This window comes from Macrotis lagotis, chromosome 5 (genome assembly GCF_037893015.1).
Source record: "Macrotis lagotis isolate mMagLag1 chromosome 5, bilby.v1.9.chrom.fasta, whole genome shotgun sequence".
In the NCBI taxonomy this organism is placed as follows: Eukaryota; Metazoa; Chordata; class Mammalia; order Peramelemorphia; family Peramelidae; genus Macrotis; species Macrotis lagotis.
In genome coordinates, this window is record NC_133662.1 from 261,386,998 (window position 1) to 261,403,875 (window position 16,878).

The 16,878-nt window shown below is 44.1% G+C and overlaps 1 protein-coding gene across 1 annotated transcript; it reads right to left on the reverse strand.

Annotated features, from left to right (window-relative positions):
• Positions 1–807: 807 nt before the first annotated feature.
• Positions 808–6,706, reverse strand: LOC141489047 (intestinal-type alkaline phosphatase 1-like). Its single transcript, XM_074189660.1, has 11 exons — positions 6,640–6,706; positions 6,004–6,120; positions 5,644–5,759; positions 5,076–5,250; positions 3,852–4,024; positions 3,134–3,268; positions 2,932–3,004; positions 2,555–2,689; positions 2,070–2,261; positions 1,772–1,888; positions 808–1,076 (listed from the first exon to the last, which is right to left on the reverse strand). The coding sequence occupies exons 1-11, from the start codon at positions 6,704–6,706 to the stop codon at positions 808–810; spliced, it is 1,569 nt and encodes a 522-aa protein (XP_074045761.1).
• Between the last annotated feature and the right edge of the window lie 10,172 nt (positions 6,707–16,878).

Genomic DNA, 16,878 nt, shown 5'->3' on the forward strand with positions numbered 1-16,878 from the left:
CCAGAAGAACAACATAGGAATGATTCCAACAGTTCAAACATCAAGAATGATTTTTAAAAAATGAAAATGAATGTTGTGAAATTAGGGTGACAAAGCTTGGTCCCAAGAAGTGCTATGGAAAAGCATCTTCCTTTTTTTCTTGTAGATGACTATGGGAATGGGATGCCTCTAATGATGTCAGATACTTTGGGTGTGTTGGTTACCCCTCTGGTTTATTCTTTGCTCACAGTACAATGATTCTCTGGGATGGGGAGGAGGAGGAAGAGGAGCTACACTGGATAATGTAGATGGTGTGAAAACAAAAGATATCAATAAACATGTCCTTACAAAATTGAAAATTCAGACCAGAGCTGTTGGAGGGGGGAGGTGATACCCCTGGACCATATTACCTCCATATCCAGAATCCTTTCCACACACCCCCCCACCCTGTGTTGGAGATGGCAGCAGGAGAGGTTGTTGGGGTAAACTTGGAAAGATCCTGTGCCCTTCCTTGCTCTCTAGTCATCTAGGGAGAGGCCTTGAAGCACAAGCTAGTGGAAGATAACCGGAAAATTCACCCCCAGCAGCCATTTAATAGTACGACAAATGAGAAAGTTCTCAATGTTGGGGGACAGCAAGGGGTAGGGAGTTCAATAAGAAGAATAGTCTTAGTTTGGGGGCTCAATCCCTAATTTAATTGTTGGCAGTTATCATGTCCATGATGGGGGACCTGTCAGAAACAATTGGCAGTAGCCAGGAACCCCAGGGAAATCACTGGAAGGAAAGGGAAGGGATGGGGGCTAGGAGTAGGCCGGTCCCAGCTAAGTGTTAAACTGCTAAGAGCTGGAAAATCCAGGCCAGGATCACCAGCAGGAAGGATCCTGATGCATAGGGGCTGCCACTAGGCTGTGGAAGCCCACAGTTCTCATAGGGGTCCAGGCACCTAGCAAAAGCCATCACATGAGCCACATAAGTCTGTTCCTGCACGCCATGGAATAGGTGGGCTTGAGGACCTCTTGCAAAGATGGCCACATCCTCCCCACCATGAGTCTCTGAGTCCAGGGGCACAGCTGCCTGCTGAAGGTAGGCCACTGCCTCTGAGGAACCATGGGAAAGAGGAAAGTGAGGGAGCAATTTTGAATCTGTAAGAAGTACCCCCACCCACCCATCCAGAGATCACCACTCTAGGGCCTCAGAGGCCCATCTGCTCCACACTCATTTTACAGAAGAGGAAACCAAGGCACAGAAAGAAGTGACTTGCCAAGGTAGCAAGTAGCAGAACCAAAGTATGAACCCAGTACCCACTGTAGAAGCACTCAAAGCCCAGCTCTAGAATTCTCTTTCCTGATAGTCCCATGGTCAGCACTTTCCTCACCCCCAATTACCTTTATGTTGTAAGCAATGGAAGCTTTGGAGGACAGGGGCTTTCACTGTTTTAGCTTTGGAGTCCCAGGGCCCAACACAAGGTAGACACCATATCAGTTCTTGTGTGGATTGTGATCTAGGTGAATGTGTGCTCTCCCCAGCCCCACCCCCTTCCCCTTTTAGTAAAACAGAAACTCCAGAAGGTGGGGCTACTTGGTTTTGTCTCTGTACCCCAGTACCTAGAACAGTTCCTGATCACAGCAGTTCTTTAATGACTGCTTGTGGAATGGAATAGAATAGTGGGGCTCCCCAGAGCAATCTCAGTCTCATCAGGACAAGAAGCCCAGAGCCAACACCTCCTCCACTCAGATTATTTTAGGTTCTCGCAACCTCCCAGCTTCCCCATGTGTTTGGCTCCCATTCTCACCACTGATACTTTCGTTGACATCTGGTCTACTGCCATTGACATGAGCATAGCCAGGTCCATTGCCATATAAGATAGAAGTATATGCTTTTCCATCAACTGCCTTTACAGGAGCCAGTCCTGAGAAAAGAGACCAAAGAAGAGATGATAAGGTTCAAAGGCAGATCTTGCTACAGAAGAGTCCTCCTAAAAGGTATGTGGGGCAAAGTTGACTTTATGGCATTGGGCAATGATAGATGGAAATGAGAAACCTTTAACCTGAGGATGGAGGTCCTATTTCGCCACCCTCACAGTTCCCTACCAAAGATGGAGCTGCCTCTGTGGGTGTAGCCACCGAAGGAGAAGACATGAGAGTGGTCTGCAGTGACCGTAATCAAAGTGTCATTTTCATTAGTCAGCTGAATGGTCTTATTAATAGTTGAATCAAACATGACCGCCTCCGTCAAGGCCCAGTGCGCGTTGCTATCATGGTGTCCGTGATCAATTCGGCCTCCTAAATGAATACATATAGTGGTCTTCTTTTTCAAGAGGTCACTCTCTGATCACCTAGTGCTAGCCTTCCATCTCTTCTCACCCATGACCCTTAACTATTTTTCTTAATTCTTGTGTGACTTTGGCCAAGTCACTTAATTCCCCTGGTCTTCCATTGCCTCATTTATAAATGAGGGGTTGGATGAGATGGATTCAGAGCTCCTTTCCAGACTTTGATCCATGTCTGCTTCCCATCCTCCCTCCTTCCCAGCCTCATCCCAGAAGTCTTGTGGACCTGAGTCGAACCCAACTTACCTTCCACAAAGAGGTAGTAGCCTTTGGAATTCTGGCTGAGTATTTTGATAGCGACCTCGGTCATCTCCATCAAGGAAGGGTCAGTAGAAATATTGCGTTCTATCTCATATTTGGTGTCCCCAGGTTCAAAGAGACCTTGGAAAAACATCTTATTTCAGTCATCAAATTGTACCAACATCTACTCCCAAGAGTTCTGTGCTTTTCAAACTTGGTCATTGCCTGGTGAGTTATAGAATATCTATTATTTCTAATCAGAAAGGACCCAATCTAGAGCTGCAAACTGACCATAAAATGTTAGGAAGACTAAAAGTCAGTCGACTCAAAAGAATCTACTTGCAGGAAGCACTGGAGGAGGGGAAGGCAGTTGTCTTAGTTACCCATGATATGCGTCACTGTGGGGTCTTCTGATGCTCTCAGTAGGTCTTCACGGTTCCACACATATTTGGCACCCTGAGAAATATGACCACCATCCGTCCTGGTCATGCCCTCCTGTAGGTCTGGGGACCTAGACAAGTGGGGTCCCCTCCCTCTCTTCAGTTCCTCTCCACCCACCCACCAGCACTGAAACAACTCCCTCACCGGTCTGGTGCGCTTCCATTCGTCCACGAGATTCCGATTATCCAACCTAATTCCAGCCTGACTGGTGAGGGTTGGGTACTCAGGATCAGGAGTTCCTTTTGGAAACATATACTTGCGGCCCCCTCCCAGGATCACCTGGAAGGAATTGGGAAGAGGGCATGGGCTCAACTGGACTCCAAATCTCTTGGACCAGTCCTTCTCCTCCTGCTCTCCACACCCCCACACCATCCATTTATTCTCAATATTCTCTGTCCCATCATTTTTTTGTATTTTCCCATCACAGTCTAGTGTTTTCCCATTGATTCTTCCTCTCTCTTTAAGTTCTCCATTGGCCCACTGGATTCTCTTCCCAGAAAAACCTTTGTAGGTATCCCCAGTTTTTCATCACAAAGACTGAGGCAGAAAGCCACACAGAGACGTGCCCTACAAATATTATTGTCAAGATGATCTTCACCTCCTCCAAGAATCTCAGCATCTCAAACCTAGAAAGGATCTAGAGGCATGATTGAATTTGTGCCTGAATAAGAATTCTTTCCCTGCCTGCCCCTCACAGTTGGCCATGCAACCACCCTATGTCACCACCTCGCTTTGGGAAAGCTTTCATTGGCAGCCGTGGTTTCTCCCATAGATCAAACTAAGTCTGCCCCTTTGCAGCTTCAACCCCTTCTCTCCAAATCCTTGGCTGTGACACCCTCAGGATACCCCACAGTGACCTTACATCAATGTCCACATTGGCAATCAGTTGGGAAGCAATATCCTTGCAGCCACTCTTCAGGGCCTCAAGAGGCATGTTGGCATCTGAGTACCAGTTCCGATTTACCACATGGGCATACGTGCCCGAAGGTGAGGCATGTTGTACCCGGGTGGTAGTCACCACTCCCACTGACATCCCTGTGGGAATTCAGAGCCCAGGTTCAGGCCCTAGGGCCACCTCTCTTCCACAGTCCACCCTCCAGGAACTACATCTTATCGAGGGTAGGGGTTGCATGGGAAGACAACTGGTAAACAGATACATCTATACTTGGTTAGGAGATGGTCTTCAGTGAGAAGAGGTGAATGTCACCTGAACTGAACTTTAAGGAAACTTGGGACTCCAAGAGTTGGAAGTGAGGATGAAGTGCATGCCTGGCCTGGGGGACAGCCAAAGGCATGGAGGTGGGAGATGAAGGGCAGAGTTTAGGGAACAGCAACTAGGAGTTTGACTGGATAACAGTCTACAAAGGAGAATTGTGCAAAAAAAAAGAAAAAACCCTGGAAAGGTAGGGGAGGGTCAGACTGTGAAGGAAAGGCCAAGAAGAGTTTGTAATTACTCTAAAAACAAAGGCAGTCAGCAGAGTAGGAGAGCCACAGGTCCAACCTGTGCTTTAGGCTCCCATGAGGCATAGGGAACAGAGCCTGGGCCTAGAGTTAGGAAGACTGTGAATTCAAATCCAGTCTCAGAGTTTAGCTGGGTGACCCTGAGCAAGTCACTTCACTTCCATCTGCTTCAATTTCCTCATCTATAAAATGAGGATAATAATAGCTCCTCCCTGCCAGCCTTGGTAATTTGTAAAGTGCTTTGCAAACCTCAAGGCTCCATAGAAATGTGAGCTATTTGTCCTCCTCCTCCTCCTTATTTTGGCAGTCGTGTAAAAGGTCATTGGAGAAAGTCAGAAAATGAAGGGGAGATTGTTGCCCTGGGCCCGGTGGGGTCAAGGAGAGGGAGGGTCGGGTGCCAACCCCAAGGGTTGGCAACTCAAAAAGGTGAGGAGCTGAGACTGGAACCCCCCTGAGGTCAGGAGGACAGAAGCAAGGCCAGTGGAGATGACTTGGTAGAAGCAGGTGCTTGCCAATCCCCTTCTCACTGTTTCCCTTCATCTTGCTTGGTAGCCCTCTGATCGTGCCCTCCCCAACGGGTTTCTTGGCAGGTCCCTGGCACTGGCCCCCTCCTTCCCCACCTCACCGGCTTCCTTGGCTCGCTGCAGCACCGAGATGACCTCATTGCCCTGGGTGGTGTTGCACTGGTCTACGCGGGCAGCTGCACTGAGGCCGATGGTTTTGTAGTTGCCCTTCACACCACACAGGTAGGCAGTGGCTGTGCCCGCACTGTCGGGGACCTGCCTGTCTACGTTGTATGTCTGTGCAAGTGACAGCTGGTTAGTCTCTGGCCAACCGGAGAGGAGCCCCCTGGGGTCCATCAGAGCAGGGACCCTCCCTTAGGTGGGTCCCACCTCATGGATGGAGCCTGGCCGCAGATACTTCTGCCCATGTTGAAGGTTCCTGCCTCCTCCCATTCTTCTCCTCTCCCAAACTCTCCTCCTCTTTCCTTCCACATTTCCCAGGTGGTCTCCATCCCCTCCCCCACCCAGCGGTCCTCCCCCCTTTCCTTCCATTTTCCCCAGGTTGCTCCCTCTCCCTCCCCATTCAGGCTCCTTTCCTGGATATAAGCCTAAGCTAACCTGCCCAGGGTCCCAAAGTTCTGCTAGGCTCCAGGCGCCCGCATTGTCCCTCCCTCTTCCTCTCTGATGTACCTTGGACAGAGCCACATAAGGGAACTGGTCCATAGCCAGCGGGGTTTCGGGTCCCAGGTGTCCACTCAGCTGTCCTTTGAGTATGCGGGTGGCCGTTATAGTGGGCACTCCCATTCCTGGGGGGCGGGTAGCCAGGACTCAGATTAGGCCCCAGCCCTTCCCGAGCCTGAGTCCCAAGACAAACCAGACACCAAGAATTCTGGTTGGACCCAGAGAGAGGAAGCTCAGAGTAGAACTTGGGTGAGGACGTGACCTCCCTATAGGGATTGGGGGTCTGTCTGAGCTCATGTCGGCATTCGGGGCTAGTTTGGGTGCTATGGGTTGGGGGATAGGAAGATTCCTGTCCTCAGCCATACTCACCATCCCCCAGGAAGAGGATAAGATTCTTGGCCGGGGTTTGGATGGGCTGAAGCTTCCGGGCTGTCTCGATGGCAGTTTTTGCCTGCTGCTTCCAGAAATCAGGGTTCTCTTCTTCTTCTATGAGCACAGACCAGAGACCTCAGCAGGGTGGAGGGAACATCCCCATCCCTTACCACCAGGGCCTCTGGCCTCTGGTCTCCAAACCATTAAAAAAATTCAGATCAGGGATGGATTTGAGAATGACAAACACTGATGGAACTGGAGCCGAGACCCTGGAGGTCCTATGTCCAACCCTCCTGCCTTACAGATGAAGAAACTGAGGTCGGTCTTCCTCAGGCTTCTTCAAGCCTCTAAACACAGAACACTGTCCACTGTACCACCCTCTCCACCATTTTCTTCTGAGGCCCAGAGGAGGGAAGGGGCTTGGTGAAGATCCTGTGACTAGTCAGTAGCCCACCCCCCTAACCATTTTCCAAAGCACCGTTCCCCTTTAGCAGATAGCCTCACAGCACCTTGGGCTTCCCCATTCCTAGGGGCCAATGATTTATTTCATTCCCAACTCCTGGACCAGTGGTCACTGAGTAGGAGCCTTGCCTTGGTCCCTTTCTAGGAGGGAAGCCCCTTGGAGGGCATTACCTGGAATGATGCCATCTGCAATGTGGAAACAGAGTCCCACCAGGAGCAAAGCAAAACTTCCCTGCATCATGAGGCCAGTGAAGGAGAGATGTGGCATCTCTCTGAGATACTCAGTTGCTCAATAGTGAACCATGGGGACTTTGGCCCCAAAAATGAGCTATCTGCTTCCTGGAAGCTAGTTTCTCTATGGTACCCCTCCCCCTCAAAGGGCCTGGCCACACCCCTGCCCCAGAAGGGCCCTCCTGGACTGACCCCTTCCATTGTGGAGCCACCATGGTGGTGGCTGGTGAGGGTTTGGCTGGTTGGGGTCAGAAGTGACTCCAGTTCTGAGTCAGGCGTCTCTAACTCCTCTCAACTGCTAGAACAAGAGTCAACTGGCAGAAGCACAACCTGCCACTATCGACGCGTCATAGGCTTATAACTCTAGAGCTGGCTGGTGCCTTTACGGATGAGGAAACTGAGGCCGAGGGAAGTGCCCGAGTCAGAAGTGTTCCAGGATTTGAAGCCAGGCCCTCTGGCTGAATCAGTACCCTGTTCCCACTCCAGTGGCAGAGTCTGGGTTCCATTTTAAGTCCCATTTCCAAAGCTAAAGCTTTCCTAATAATTTTTTCCAGCACTCATCATCCAGACCACACTCAGAATAGACCTAAATGGGGGCAGTAAAGGGGACAAGTCAGGAAGACCTGAGTTCAAATGGCCTCGATCACTTATTAGATGTGTGATCCCTGGCAAAGTCATTTAACCTTTCTGCCTCATTTCCTTCATCTGCAAAATGAGTCATAGAGTTATAATTGCACCAGTCTCCCTGGGTTGTTGGGAAGATTGAATAATATTATGTATATAAAAGCTTTGGCAAACCCAAATGCTAGCTACAGGCATTATTATCTTATATTATTAATATCATATTGTAATCATCCTCATCATCATTAGGCCTGGGGGCAGGTGATAGTCCAAATTCCAAAAGTGAGTCAGCCTCTTGGCTCTACAGATGCTCCACCTGAGAAGGGGTTAGAATATCAGGGAAGAGGTGCACCAGAACTCTTTAATCTGGAAGGCTCTCCATCAATCCCTTCCTACGTCTTCAGTCTCCTTCCACCTTCCTCTCCACCCCCATCCCATAGACACTGACCTCTTGGCTAATCCTTGAAAGCCCCCATCTCCTGACTCCACACACACTCACCAGCTGTTGCCCCAGGCCTGGTCTTCTTTCTGTCCCTTGGGTCCCCAGGTTTCTTCCACAAGAAGCCCTCCCAGACCTCTCTTATCTCAGGGCCTTGAGGTCTAATGTAACTTGTTTCTGCACTGTTTGTTCAGAATTACTGGCATGTTGTTTCCCCATTTAGTCTTGGGAAAGAGGGTCCTTGAGAACCAGACTTTGTTTTATCATTTTTTTAGTATCCCCAGCATCTAACACAATGTCTGGCATATAGTAGGTGCTTAAGAAATGCTGGCTGACTATTTTCTTCTCCTGGCTCTGTCTGTTGCTCTCTGTCTCTATCTCTGTTTCTCTCTGTGTGTGTCTCTCTCTGTCTCTCCTTAGACTCTGCCTCTCTCTACACACTCTTCCTGTCTTTGTCTTACTGTCTCTGATTCTCTTTCTTTCTTTCTTTCTCTCTCTCTCCCTCTCTCTGTCAGTCTGTCTCTATCTCTATCTCTGTTTCTTTCTGTGTGTCTCTCCTCAGTCTCTCTCTATATACACTTTGTTTCTCCTGTCTTTATTTTTCTTTGTCTCTGATTCTCTCTCTCTCTCTCTCTCTCTCTCTCTCTCTCTCTCTCTCTCTCTCTCTCTCTCTCTCTCTCTCTCTCTCTCTCTCTCTCTCTCCCCCCCCCATGACCTTTACAATCTGGTTTCACACTTCATTATCAATCAAGGCTGCTCAGTAGTTCACAAATGCCGACTCTCATAACTCTTTCTCTAGCTTTGACCTCTGCAGCATTTGGCTGCAGATCACTCTCTCCTCCTCTCCTCCTACCTGCATAACTCCATCTCTTTTGCTGGTTCCTCATCTAGGTCATGCCTGCTACTTCTAGGTATCCCCAAGATTCCGTTCTGAGTCCCCATCTCATCTCCTGTTCAATTTCTCTTGATGATTTCCTAAGTTCCCATGGTTCAATGACCATTTCTGTGCAGTTGATTCCAGATCCATTTTTTCCCCAGATCTAGTCTTGATTCTGACATTCAGGGCCAGGGAAGAGAAAGGCTTTTCAAGTTATCATTCTATCATAAAGATTGTGGTTGAGGGAGGAATTTCCAGAGATGGCCTCCAGTTTGCTGAGCTAAGAAACCAAGGAGTTATCAATCTGGCCATTAAACAAAATGTGATCAATGGACCCTTGTTCAGTGGAAGAATTGGGTGTGTGCACAATGATGGCAATGGTTTGATAAGCCAGTATTCATTGTTCAAAAAATTCTTTAATAACCAGACTCATGCCCCACCCACTCTTCAGTCACACCAGGCAACTCTCTGCCTCTGTGATCTGTACTCTTTAGTCCCCTTCTTTGCCTCCAGTAGCAAATCAGATAAGGACCTAATTGGTTTTGAAGAGGTACCAGGGAAGAGGTGATAAAAACCAAAAGCCCCAGGTGATCTTGAATCCCTGCCAGAATCATCCTTGGGAAAAGAAAAAGTAAATGCTTCTGTTTAACAGACATTCCTTCGGTGGAGTCCCTAATAACCCCAGCAGGTTGCATTATCATCATTTTACAAAGGAGGAAACTGAGGCTCAGGCAGGTTCATTTGTCCAGTCACAATTAGTGAACATCAATATATCTTCATTCTACTGTCTCCAGACACCCATATTTCCTCCATTCATTAAAAAATCTCACTTGAGGTGGTGGAGTGAATAGAGCCCTGACCTTGGAGTCAGGAGGATGGGAGCTCAAATCTTGGCCTCAGACATTTGACTCTTACTACTTGTATGACCTTGGGCAAAGTCATTTCACCCTGCCTGCCTCACCTCCAGAACCATCTCTGGCCACTGGACCCAGATGACTCTGGAGGAGAAAGTGAGGCTGGGGACTTAGCACAAATCCAGTTCATGTGCTTTCCTGGGCATCAACTCCTGATGTCATGGTCTTCTGTGAGAATGAAGGACAAACACCAGCACTTGAGTCCATCCCCCTTATCCTCTCCTTCTTTTCGCAATCAAACACTGGTGGCCTGCTTTTCTTGTCTTCTTATTCTCTTCTTTTTCTTCTTGTTCTTATTCTTCTCTTCTCCCTCCTCCTTCCTTCCCTCCTTCCTTCCCTCTTCCCTTCCTTCTTCTTTGCTGGAATGGAGATAATCTATTAGACTTTTAGGAGGTAAAGGAAAGTCAATACTAGGGAGACCAAGAAAAGGTCATTGAAATTTGAGCTGAGGAGGATTAAGGATTGTTTTCTGTTTGAGTTTGGTTTTGATTTATTATTGATTTATTTTTAAAATTTTTCTTCTTAGATTTTGACTTCCAGATTCTTCCCCTCCCTCCTACCCTTTCTCCACTCACTGAGAAGGCAATTTGTTATCAATTATACATATGAAATCATTCAAAACATTTCCATATTACCAATTATTCCATGTTATCTAAATAAAAATAAAGTGAGAAAATTATACTTCAAGCTACAGTCAGAATTCATCAGTTCTCTCTTTAGATGTGGATAGCATTTTTTTATCTTGGGTCCTTCGTAATTGTCTTGGATCGTACTGAACACTGTATTCAAGCCTTTCATGGTTGATCATCATTACAGCATTGCTGTTATTGTGCAGGTTGATCTCTTGGTTCTTTTTACTTCACTTTGCATCAGTTCATTCAGATCTTGCCACTTATTCTGAAACCGTCTCATCATTTCCCATAGCACAGTAGTATTCCATCACAATCACATGCCACAACTTGTTTAGCCATTTCCCAGCTGGTTATCCCCTCAATTTCCAGTTCTTTGCCACCACTAAAAGAGCTGCTATAAACATTTTTGTACATAGAGGTTCTTTTCCTTTCCTTTCCTTCTCTTTGGGATACAGATCTAGTTGTGGTATTACTGCAACAAAACTTACACATGATGATGTAGCCCTTTGGGCATAGTTCCAAATTTTTCTTTAAAATGGTTGGGCAATTCACTACTCCAGCAGCAGTTACTAATTTACATATTTTTCCCTCATTCCTTCTAGCATTTGTCATTTCTGATAGGTGTGAAGTGGCTTTTCAAAGGTGTTTTAATTTGAATGTCTCCAATCAATAATGATTTTTTCTTTTTTTTTTCTTGGCAAGGCAGAGGGGTTAAGTGACTTCCCCAAGGTCACACAGCTAGGTAATTATTAAGTGTCTGAGGTCAGATTTGAACTTAGGTCCTCTTGACTCCAGGATCAATGCTCTATCCACTGTGCCACCTAGCTTCCCCTAATCAGTAGTGATTTGGAGCATTTCTTCAAATGACCATAGATAGCTTCATCTGAATCCTGTCTTTTTACCATCTTATTTTCCCATATAGGAATGTAAACAATATAACCTAATTGAGTCCTTTATGATCACCTTAATATGCTTCTCTTGTATCTTCTGTTTGAATGTCAAATTTTCTTTTCGACTCTGGTTTTCTCATTAGGGATGTTTGGAAGTCTTCAATTTCATTTACTATCTATTTCCCCTTGAAGAATTATACTCAGTTTTCCTGGGTAGGTTATTCTTGGTTGTAATCCTAACTTTTTGTCCTCTGATCCTTTATGTAGAAACTGCCATAACTTGTGTGATCTTGACTGTGACTCTGTGATATTTGAATTGTTTCTTTCTGGCTGCTTATAATACATTCTACTTGATCTGGGAGATCTGAATTTGGACATAATATTTGTGGGAGTTTTCATTTGGAGATCTCTTTCAGGAGGTGATCAGTTGACTCGATTTCTATTTAATCTTCTAGATCTAAGATCAAATTTCTTGAATTTGAGGTTTGGGCTCTTTTTTGGATCATGATTTTCTGGTAGTCCGATAATTCTTTTTTTTAATTATAAAGATTTTATTTATTTTGAGTTTGCAATTTTCCTCCTAATCTTAATTCCCTCCAATCCCCAAAAAAGGCAGTCTGTTAGTCTTTACATTCTTTCCATGTTGTACATTGATCCAAACTGAATGCAATGAGATAGAAATCATATCCTTAAAGAAGAAACATAAAGCATAAGAGATGGCAAGATCAGACAATAAGATATCAGGTTTTTTCCCTAAATTAAAGGTAATAGTCCTTGGTCTTTGTTCAAACTTCACAGTTCTTTCTCTGGACACAGATGGTATTCTGCATTGCAGACCACCCAAAATTGTCCCTGGTTGTTGCACTGATAGAATGAGCGAATCCATCAAAGTTGATCATCTCCTCCATGTTGTTGCTAGGGTGTACAATGTTTTTTTGGTTCTTCTCATCTCACTCAAATCCTTCCTGAATGTTGGCAGCTAGGTGGCATAGTGGATAAAGCACTGGCCCTGGAGTCAGGAGTACCTGGGTTCAAATCCAGTCTTAGACACTTAAGAATTATCTAGCTGTGTGGCCTTGGGCAAGCCACTTAACCCTGTTTGCCTTACAAAAACCTAAAAAAAAAATCCTTCCTGAATTCCCATCCCTCCTGGTTTCTAATAGAACGATAGTGTACCACCACATACATATACCACAGTTTGCTAAGCCATTCCCCAATTGAAGGACATTCACTCAATTTCCAATTCTTTGCCACCACAAACAGGGCTGCTATGAATATTTTTGTACAAATGATGTTTTTACCCTTTTTCATCATCTCTTCAGGGTATAGACCCAGTAGTGGTATTGCTGGATCAGAGTCCAATAATTCTTAAATTATCTCTCTTTAATCTGTTTCCTGGGTTAGTTGTTTTTCCATTGATAGATTTTACATTTTCCCTGTTTTTTCCCCTCCTTTTGTCTTTGTTTTATTGTATCTTGAAGTCACATGAAGTCATTAAGCTTCTATTTGCTCAATTATAATTTTTAAGGAATTATTTTCTTTAGTGGACTTTGTACCTCCTTTCCTATTTGGTCACTTCTGTTTAGAAGTGATTTTCTTTGAATTTTTGTGCTTTTATCATTAGACCAATTCTGATTTTCTTCAGTACTTTTTCATGGCTCTTTTACCAAACTGTTAATTCTTTTTAATAATTTTTTTTTGCCTCTCATTTCTTTTCCCAATACTTTCTCAACCACTCATCTCTTTCTTTAACTCTTTCAGGAATTCTTGTTGGTCATGAGTCCAATTAGCATTTTTCTTTGAGATTGTCTTTTGGTAACTGTTTCACATTGTTGTCTTCTTTTGAGTTTATGTCATAGTCTTCCCTGCCATTGTAGTAGCTTTTATGATCATGTTCTTTATTTGTTGTTTGTTTTCCAGCCTAATTTTTCACTTTGAACTTTATGTTAAGGTTGGACTCTACTCACCTTGGCCTGGAAAAGACATTGTCCCACACTTTAGATTTTTCTTGCTGCTGTTTTCAGAGCTAGCTCTGCGGTTCTGCAAGCTTTTGGGGTTTCCAAGGTGGTGTGATCCTGGGAGAGGTGTGATCACTGTTCCCCTGGTCTACATTCTGGTCTTTAATCAGAAAGGGCCCTTGGCAGTAGCACTCCTCTTGACCCTGGAATTGTGACCAGGGCTCCTACTCCCTTGCAATTATCACAAGTACTTCTCACCCTCTGGATCTGTGACCCAGAACTGCTCATGGGCAATAGAGTTACCCATCAGCACCAGAGGCTCCCAGTGCCAGCCAAGGATCTGAGGAAATTGAAGAGACAGGATGGCAAGTTGTTAAATATGAACCACTGAGTGAACCATACTGACTATCTTGTTACTCAGTTCTGGAGCTAGCTCTGTTCTCTTTTTATTCAATTATGGGTCTAATTTAATTTCTGGCATGTGAAGAAATTTTATTCAATTGTGGAAATTGGGAGAAAACCTTATTGTATTGTTTGAACCTATGATGGTATGGCCAGGAAATTGGACCACCTTTCCCTACTGTTTAGAGACCCTTAAATAAGGTTATGGTGGAAAGCCAGTGAGATCCAAAGACTGATGCAAAGCGTTTTCTCACAATTTTGCATCTCAAGAAAAACGTGTGTCTTATCTGAAAACTGGTCCCATATTGATCGGTTCTAGTTTCCGTGTTCCTTTGATGGCGCACTTTGGGCAGTGGGACACCTCTTTTTCTGATTTCAGGAAATGACACCTACTGGCTTTACCCCTCCCAACCTGAAAAGTCCCTGATCTTTCATTCAGAAGTTCCTAATCTTTCATTCAATAAGAAATCAGATGATCTAACGTTGAAGTTTTTCTTTTCTTTGGGTTTTTTGGATTCATCTTTCTAATGAATAAAAATCTGGCGCCCCCTATACTTGGGGTCCAGGTCTAAGCTAGGAAGGTTTAGTCCTGATTTGTTGGGCAATTGGCATGCATTGCTTAATAAATCAATTTGTTTGGAAGCTCAAACCTTTGTTTTCTTCTGTCATTTCATCTTTCACCCACCGCGGTTCCCTTGTAATCTTTCTGACCATTTGTCTGACCCCTTTCTGTCTCTAGGTTGAGAGCTCCTAGAGCTGCTGCTGCTGCTGTTGTCTCTAAGACTCACAGACTGTATCCACCCCAGTGTTATAGACTTCCCCTATGGATGTCTTAAAATGTTTCAGGCTGGGTTTGAACTCAGGTCTTCCTGGCCCCAGCCCCAGCATTCTGTCCCACTATGTACCTATCAATCATTAGTTATTTTCAAAGCTTAATTGTCCCCACCCTCTCTCCTGTCTTTCTTTCTGTTTTTCTTTTTAAGGATTTTTATATTTTAAAATTTATTTACACATTACTACTCTTGTTGTAAGAGTAAACATAATCCCCCTTTCCCCACAAAATTAGAAAACCTTCATGAAAAATAAAGTGAAAGAAAGAGAAAAAAATTGTACTTCAGTCTGTGTCTTGGGTGGCTTGCATTTTTTTTTAACAAAAGTCCATCCAAGAAGTTGCTTCCATATTTTTTTTCCATAGTTACTATTACTGACTGTATTTCCCTCCATTCATGGCTCCCCATTCCCATTTATTCTATTTTCTCTCCCCATTCACTTTTTCCTCAAAAATGTGCTATGGGGCAACACAAAGAACAAAGCACAAAGAACACAGACCCCAGGGCCAGGAGGACCCAAGCCCAAATCCCACCCCGGACACCCAATAACCAGCTATGTGGTCCTGGGCAGGCCTCCCAATCCCACTGCCTTGCAAAAACAAAAAAAAAATGTGTTGAATCTGACTACCCTCTCCCATTATCTTCCCTCTCCTCTATCACCTGTACCTTCCCCTCCTGTGCCCTTTCTCCCATCCCCTTCTTCTCCTTTTTCCTCTAGTGTGAGACAGATGTCTATACTCCATTAAGTGTGTATGTTGTTTCCTCTCTGAACCATTTCCGATGGGAATGAAGACTGACTATTCCCCCCTTATTTTCCCTCCTTCCATTCTTTTGCAAAAAAAAGGCTTTTTCTTGATTTTTACATGAAATATCTTTTTAATCTAACCATGTTTGTTTGTTTATTTTTGGCTTTTTAAATTTTATTAAAGTTTTTATTTATTTTGAGTTTTACAATTTTTCCCTTTATCTTACTGCTCTCCCCCCACACCCCCACAGAAGGCAATCTGTCAGTCTTTACATTGTTTCCATGGTATACATTGATCTAAGTTGATTGTGATGAGAGAGAAATCATATCCTTAAGGAAGAAACTAAGAGATAGCAAGATCAGACAATAAGACATCAGGTTTTTTTTCTAAATTAAAGGTTATAGTCTTTGGTCTTTGTTCAAACTCCACAATTCTTTCTCTGGATACAGATGATATTCTCCATCGCAGACAGCCCCAAATTGTCCCTGGTTGTTGCACTGGTGGAATGAGCAAGTCCATCAAGGTTGATCATCATCCCCCATGTTGCTGTTAGGGTGTACAATGTTCTTTTCTGGTTCTGCTCATCTCACTCAGCATCAATTCATGCAAATCCTTCCAGGCTTCCCTGAATTCCCATCCCTCCTGGTTTCTAATAGAAAAATAGTGTTCTATGACATACATAGACCACAGTTTGCTAAGCCATTCCCCAATTGAAGGACATTTACTTAATTTCCAATTCTTTGTCACACAAACAGGGCTGCTATGAATATTTTTGTACAGGTGATTACATGAAATAACTTCACCCATTTTACCTCTCCTTTCCCTTTCTTGCAGTACTCACCCATTGACTCCATCTTTATATTATACTTTCATGTTTATCTCTCTCCTGTGCCTTGTCTTTATATGCTCTTCCTAACTGCTCTATTAAATGAGATGGTTCATATGCGCTATCAGTACCTTCTTCCCATGCAGGAATACATGCAGTTCAACATCATTAAATCCTTCATAATTCATCTTTCCCATCCACCCTTTCTATGCTTCACCTTAGTCCTGTACTTGAAGATCAAACTTTCTTTTCATCTCTGGTCATTTCAACAGGAAAGTCTGAAATTCCCCTGGTTCATTGAATGTCCATCTTTTCCCCTGAAAGAGGATGTTAAGTTTTGTTGGGTAGTTGATTCTTGGTTGCAATCCAAGATCTTTTGCCTTTCAGAATATCATATTGCAAACCCTATAAGCCCTTAATGTGGATGCTGCTAAATCCTGCGTAATCCTGACTGAAGCACCATGATATTTGAATTGTTCCTTTCTGGCTGCTTGTAATATTTTCTCTTTGACTTGGAATTTGGCTGTAATATTCCTGAGAGTTTTGCTTTTGGGATCTCTTTCAGGAGAAAATCCGTGGATTCCTTCAATTTCTATTTTGCCCTCTGCTTCTAGAAGGATAACAGGGAAATTTTTCTATAGAAATTCTTTAAAAATGAAGTTGACTCTTTTCGTGATCATGACTTTCAGGTAGCCCAATAATTTTTAAATTGTCTCTGCTGGATCTGTTTTCCATGTCAGTTGTTTTTCCAATGAGATATTTCACATTTTCTTCTAGTTTTTCATTCTTTTGGTATTACTTGTTTCTTGATTCCTCATAAAGTCATCAGCTTTCTTTAGCTCCATTCTACCACTGAAGGAATTGTTTTCTTCAGAGAACTGTTTTATCTCCTTTTCCATCTGGCCAATTCTGGTTTTTACAATTTTCTCTTCATTGACTTTTTGGATTGCTGTTTCCATTTGACCTAAACTAATTTTTAACATGTCATTTACTTTGACTTTTTTTGGACATTTTTATTTTGACATCTCCTTGACCAAACTGCTG